The 6,921-nt window shown below is 46.7% G+C and overlaps 1 protein-coding gene across 2 annotated transcripts in view; it reads left to right on the top strand.

The window, feature by feature from the left end:
- Positions 1–66: 66 nt before the first annotated feature.
- Positions 67–6,921, top strand: part of ATP6V0A2 (ATPase H+ transporting V0 subunit a2) — a 34,454-nt gene continuing 27,599 nt past the window's right edge. For both annotated transcript variants that reach the window (XM_075898519.2, XM_075898518.2), the window contains exons 1-2: positions 67–372; positions 2,936–3,014. In XM_075898519.2, the coding sequence (XP_075754634.1) occupies positions 256–372; positions 2,936–3,014 (196 nt within the window). In that variant the 5' untranslated portion in view covers positions 67–255. The remainder of the gene's footprint in view (positions 373–2,935; positions 3,015–6,921) is intronic.

The following is a 6,921-nucleotide window of genomic DNA, read 5'->3' as shown; positions in this document are numbered from 1 at the left end:
CTCGGCCGCCCCCGCGCGCTCTGCCGCTCGGCCCGGGGCGGGGCGGAGCAACGTAGGGCTTGCGCCGCTCGGCCGGCTGCGGAGGGGTTAGGCACCGGAAGCGGCTGGAGCTGCCGCTCGCGACGCGGGAGCGCGCTCTATGGCCCAAAGCAGGGGGGCGCCCACCGGCTCCCGCGGGACGCGGACGCGCCTCAGGGCTCGGTAACCCTCGTCCGCCCGTTTGGCGGGTAGGGGCCGGGCGGCCGCCGCCTCAGCATGGGCTCCCTATTCCGCAGCGAGCGTATGTGCCTGGCCCAGCTCTTCCTGCAGGCGGGCTCGGCCTACGAGTGCCTCAGCGAACTGGGCGAGAGGGGCCTGGCCGAGTTCAGAGACGTGAGTATGGGCGGCGGGGGCTCCCGCTCCGCCCAGTGTCCCCCTGCCCCAGGCCCCCCGTTCTTCTTCCTGCCCATCTCCTCCCCCGAGCCTTCTCTCCTGACCCCCCTCCTTCTCTTGCCTCTTCTCTCCCTCGGAGACTGCCACCTGCTTCCCTTGAGCGTCTCCCCCGGCCCCCCTTCTGACCTGTGCTTCTCGCCCCCCCATTCCTCTTCCTGCCCCATTCCCTCAGCCCGAGGCAGAGGGAAGAGTCCTTCTGCCATCCCCTCTTCCTTCAGCCTCCTTTCCTGACTCCTGCCTCTTTCTCTCCCCTCAACGCCACAATCCCCTTCTGCCTCAGACTCCACCTCCTTGACTTCTGCTCCCCATCCCCTCACGTTGAGACGACACCTCTTGACTCTCGCCCATTCCTTCTGCCTGGTCCCTGTGGGTTGTTATGGGATTATGTAGAGAATATCGGTCTCATTTTAGCAATATCAGGACATGAAAAGGATTCTCAGGCCTGGTCTACACTAGGAAATTAAGTCAGTGTAACTCCAGTCACTCAGGAGTGTGAAAAATCCACAACCCTGAGCAATGCAGTTAAACCCACCTGTACCTGGTGAAGATAGCCCTAGGCAGAAGATTCTTATGTCAACCTACCTATCTATCATCCTCTTTGGGAGGTGGATTTCCTACATTGACAATGACACTCTTGTTTGCATGAGTAGCATCTTCTATGAAGTGCTACAGTGTTTTAAGTGTAGTAAAACTACCAGAGACTGAGGAGCAGCTGATGTTTTTCTCACACTTTTGCTGTATGGAGTAGGGATGTAAATGGGTAAATGATTAACTTGTAAGCATCACCTTTATCTAGTGATGCTTATCAGTAACCAGTTAATTAGCACCTGACTCTGCTGGAGCTTCCCTCCTTGGCAGTGCCTTACTGTGCCCACCACACTATGGGAAGGGGGATGTTCCAGCGGTCCCCTGCTCATGGTGCCAACTGATTGAACATATAGTTTAACCAGTTAATATTTTGAACAGGATTTTATGTCTCTAGTGTGGATACATAACTATATTGTGATGTAATGATAGGCCTCCAAACAGATTTTTTAATCTTTTACTGTCATGCAACATTAGGCTTCCAGGAAGTGTGATAATGACTGGAAAGTGATGGTAGTCCCAGAGATTCTGGGTTGGGTGTAGGGATGTAAGTGACTAGTCAAGTCACTACTCAGCTAGTTTGCTTCTTGCCTTCCCCCCGAGGCAGCAAGGGAGTGGGGAGCAGGAGCCAGTGCTAGGGGGAGCTGGCTTAAAAACTGGTTTCCCCCAGCACCATCTCTGTAGAGGGGCAGGGGAGGCAGAGGCACAGCAGGGGATTGGGTGCAAACTGGAACTCAGTTATTCCTGCTTGCATCTGGTCCCAGATACTGCGCCTCTGCTTTTTAAACGTTGTAAGAGCCTGCGCTCATTCTAGCAATATGTTGTTGAAAGGCTTAAACTAAAACTCCCCAAAATGTGTGCATATTGCAAAGCTACCTACACTGGTGAGTGCCACCAATGCCTCTCATCATCCCATAGTTACTTGAAAGTGACTGTGAGGGACACATCCATTTAATTGTAAAGGAATATCTACAGAGTAATGCCCGAAAGTAGTAGGCAGGAAGATAGTTATTTATAATAAATAGCGTTTACAGACATCTCATGTCCTGATATACAAACACCATTTTAGGTTCTGCTTTTGTGAGTAGCACTGTTTGAAATCAGTGGGATTAATCCTGAAAGGACTGCTCCCATGACTCCATGGTTATTGCAGGCCCTTAATTTTTAGGGCTGCAGAGAAAAGGAAAATAATGGAAAATAACATACATGCCCATTTCCAAATGGATAATACTAAAATCATGTTGCTAATACTAACCCTAAATTTTCATACACACTCATGGACACTGCACACACAATTTATAAATTTGAGAGAGTCTTGATTTGTAGGAAAATGAAATTTTGATACTTGAATTCTCTTTCAGATTCCACAGACATTCAGTGATAAATCTCTCATTCACTGCAGTGGCTGAAGGAGTGAATCCTAAATCTTTGCCTTTATTTTGGAGTCATAAGGGCACTAAATTAAAAAGAAAAAAAATTGGTATTTTTATATTGGATGTAATTATTTTTACAGTCTTCTGAAAAAGAGGCAGGAGGTTTTGATTGTTCTGCTTTAACTGAATTTTGTTGTTTGAAATACCTTTCTCTGAAATAGCTATATCTTCTTAAATGAAGAGGACCATCTGCTGGGAGGGAGGGACAGTACAGACGAGGGTCTGATTCCAGAGTACCCAATTTTAGTATCACAGCAACAGACTTCAGATGAAACAATGCTGGTTGGCATTCATATGCCTTGATCCTGCAAACGTTTACACCTGTTACTAGTTTTATTGAGTCCATTTGGACTGTTCATGTTTGTAAAATTATTGAACACGGGTGTTTGCAAGATCGGAGTCCTAAAGTTAATGAACCAGTTACGTTTGGAGGAATTACTGCTTTGATAAATATTTAAAGAGTTTTTTTCCTCCTCCTCCCTCAGCTCAATCCCAGTGTAAGTGTATTTCAGAGAAAATTTGTGGGTGAAGTGAAGAAGTGTGAAGAAATGGAGAGGATACTTGGTAAGCTTTGTTTTAATATTCTTTCTCTACATCTAAACTAATATATTAAGCTGTGTCATTACTTAACAATAGATTACATAATCAGTGTACTACTGCATTGGAGATCAAAGCTTTGTCTATACCAGGGGTAACCAACCCATTTAACAAAAAGAGCCGAAACAGTAGCAGAAAAAATGCGAAGAGCCGCACCAGAATTGTTGAAGGGAGGGTGGAGTGGGAAGGAGGCTGCCCCTTTAAGAAACAAGTTTAGGTTTTTTGGCCATATCAGGCTCCCTTCAGCCGCCATCTTGGGCGCCATTTTGAATTGCTTCCCTGGTGAGCACAAGGAGCCAGGGATCAGTGTGGGGAGATCCAGGGTGGAGGCTGTTGGGGCAGGGGAGGGAGTGTGCACGAGTGGCTTCGTGAGCCGCACCTTTGGGGGAGAAGAGCTGCAAGTTGGCCACCGCTGGTCTATACTTATTGGAGGGTCAGTGCTCCAGCAATTGATCTTCTGTGATTTGATTTAGCGGGGCTATAGTAATGATCCAAATGCTAAGCGTGCTTCCATCGATTGCATAAGGGAAGTTTATGGGAGAGTTTATCCTGTTGACCTCCCACTGTGGAGCCGCTCCAGGAAATTGATGTATGGCATGTTGACTCCAGCTACACAATTGTTGTAGCTGGAACTGTCTCTCTTACATCACTTTTCTCTATCAGTGTAGACTTGGCCTTACTTATTTGTGTTTTTTATTGTTGATCTCAACAGATTCTGAGTACTTAAAATCTGAAAGTTTCTTTTATATATTCCATGGAGTCTTTGATAGTTAGAAATTTGGAAGTTAGAATGGTTCAGTGAATAGGGCACTGTACTCAGAGTAAAAATAAAAAGATGGCTCTTAGAGTGAGGGTATGACTCCACTACCAAGTTTTGTGAAGGAAACTAATGTTGATATGCAGAAGTCACCAAAAACAGTTGCTAAAGCATGTTTACACTTGCTCCTTCTGTTGATAGATTGTTTGGCTTCCCCGTCAACCGCAGAAGGAATGCACTGTGGGTATATATCCCATGGTGCCTGGTGATACCATCTGTCTCTAGGTGTTGTGGGACCACAGAACAGAGCGTGGGGCATCTTAGAACTGTGTAGACTATGCTATTGGGCACCATGTTTTCAGGGGCTATTGGCATTCTTTCATGCCTTTTTTCCAACTGCCATTATTGGCTGTGCACTCTGGCATTTGCAGCTAGAAAGAATGGATCCCGTACTTCTCTTGAGTGCTCTGTTAACAGTTGTGAAGTCCTCATGCATGGGAGTGGAGATCATCTTGATATTACTGACAGAGCAAGAAGACTTGGCAGAGTGTGCGTGATGTGGGCAGCAGCAACTTTTCTTTGCATTTGGCAATCACAGAGCAGCTGTACAGAGTAGGTATGGGATGAGGAGCCATGACTACAGAACTTTAGGATGCGTAAAGTAACCTTCCTGGAGATGTGTGCTGGGTTGACCCCTGACCTGCTGTACAAGGACACCAGAATGAGAGCTGCTCTCTTGGTTAAGAAGCACGTGGCAATTGCTGTGTGAAAGTTGGAGACTCCTGATTGTTACCGGTCAGTTACAAATCTGGAGTGGGGAAGTTTACAACTGGTGCTGTTCTGTTGCAAGTGTGTAGGGCAATAAATTGCTTTCTGCTATGGAGGAATGTACATGACATAGTGGCTGACTTTGCAGACATGGGATTTCCCAACTGGGGGAAAAAGATGGTGTACACATTTTGATTTTAGTGACAGCCCACCCTGACACTGAGTACCTCAACAGAAATCTATACTTCTCAGTTGTGCTGCAGGTGCTTTTGGATCACCCTGAGTATTTTACAGACATTAATGCAGAATGGTCTGGAAACGTACACAGTACATGCATCTTCAGGAACACTCATCTATTCAGAAAGCTGCAGATGGGAACTTTTTTTTTTTCCAGACCATAAGATTACATGGGGAATGTGGAAATGCCCATAGTGATCCTCGGCGACCAAGCTTATCTCTTGTAGTTCTGGCTCATGAAACTGTCATGACAGGGCACCTGGACAGCAGTAAGGAGCATTTTAACAACAGTCTGAGCAGGTGGTGCATGGTGGTTCAATTTGCCTTTGTGAGACTGAAGACAAGATAGAGATGTTTCTATGGCAGCTAGGCCTCACCGAGGACAATATTTCTATGGTTATTGCAGCTTGTAGTTTGTATAATTTGTATGAATATAAGGGGGAATTGTTTGTTCAGGGATGGAGCGCTGAAGCAGAGTGCTAGGCTGCAAAGTTTGAGCAGCCAGATATCAGAGCTGTCAGAGGAGCTCAAAGGGCTGCTGTTAACATCTGGGAGGCTTTGAGGGTGCATTTTGAAAATGAGGGGCATTGAAATAAACCTCTGTTACAGTTGCTTCCAGGCTGTAATCCCCTCCCCTTGTCCCCTCAAATGCAACGTGACTGGGAACATGCCATTAAAGTGACTGGTCTGTGAGGTTATTCCATAGTAAATAAAAGGGTACCTTTATTCATCAGAAAATAGTGCACTGAAACACAATAAATTACTCTTGACAGCTGGTAAGGGAGGTGGAGACAAATGTGTATAGGTCTGAGTAGATAAGCATGGGAAAATGAAGACTTTCAGAGCGTAAAAAGGAATGTGAGGGTTTGCAGGATACAGAATTTTGAATCTGCTGGGGGGAGGACCCATGGACTACGTCTACACTGGCCCCTTTTCCGGAAGGGGCATGTTAATTTCAGCGATCGTAATAGGGAAATGCGCGGGGGATTTAAATATCCCCCGCGGCATTTAAATAAAAATGTCCGCCGCTTTTTTCCGGCTTTTAGAAAAGCCGGAAAAGAGCGTCTACACTGGCCCCGATCCTCCGGAAAAGGGCGCTTTTTCCGGAGGATCGGGGCCAGTGTAGACGCTCTTTTCCGGCTTTTCTAAAAGCCGGAAAAAAGCGGCGGACATTTTTATTTAAATGCCGCGGGGGATATTTAAATCCCCCGCGCATTTCCCTATTACGATCGCTGAAATTAACATGCCCCTTCCGGAAAAGGGGCCAGTGTAGACGTAGCCACTATGACTAACTGCTGCTTCACTAAACACTTGAGGATCTCCATCTGTTCCTCCATCAACCTGATCATGTGTTCTGGGGCTTGCCTGGAAAAAACTTGGTTGTCCTTGCATTTTCTCAGCTCCTTTTCCAAGTGTTGTTACCTATGTCTGCACTCACTCACTCACTGATAGATATAACGTTTCATGAACCAAATCCTCCCTTGTTTCTTAGGGCGCTTTCTTATCTATTGTAAGTTCTCTTATGTGGACCTCCATGGCAGTCTCTGCTGTTCAACCCAGTGCATAAAAAGGAATCAATTAATATTGAGTTCCACATTGTAACATTTCACTTACAACCCCTTTTTCCCACTCGTTTTCCTGTTTACCCTCCCAAGTAAAGCATCTTGGCAAGCACCGTAATCATGAGTGAGGGGATGGGGAAGGCTGGTGACTGTGCAAAAGGACAAAAGAAATTCCAGCCATGGCTAGAAAATTCCTTTTGCATGAACCTACTTCTCATGATGCCACACTTCTTCACAGGTGGCTAGCATCCTGGCAGATATCTCCCTGCTCAGGGTAAGCAAGGAAATCAGGACACAACTTCTCCAGTTTTGTGGCTTTCGCTTTGCTCTATATGCACCCCCCCCCCCCCCCGTGTTCAACTTTGGTTCCTGCTCAAGTGATATTGGGCCCCTGCAAGGCTTTTGTACATTTCAAAGACTGAAGGGGCTCCAGTGAGAGCTGTTGCGAGCAGAGCACTGCTTCAGTTTGCCTGCTATGCCTCTGTTCCCTTCCCCCCCACAGAGCCAGAGCTGGCTTAAATCCTTTTCAGTCGGCTCCCATCAGCGCCTG

This window comes from Pelodiscus sinensis, chromosome Z (genome assembly GCF_052426305.1).
Source record: "Pelodiscus sinensis isolate ZL-2025 chromosome Z, ASM5242630v1, whole genome shotgun sequence".
Taxonomy (NCBI): domain Eukaryota; kingdom Metazoa; phylum Chordata; order Testudines; family Trionychidae; genus Pelodiscus; species Pelodiscus sinensis.
Note: the sequence above shows the minus strand (reverse complement) of the source record. Positions and strands in the feature narration are given on the sequence as shown.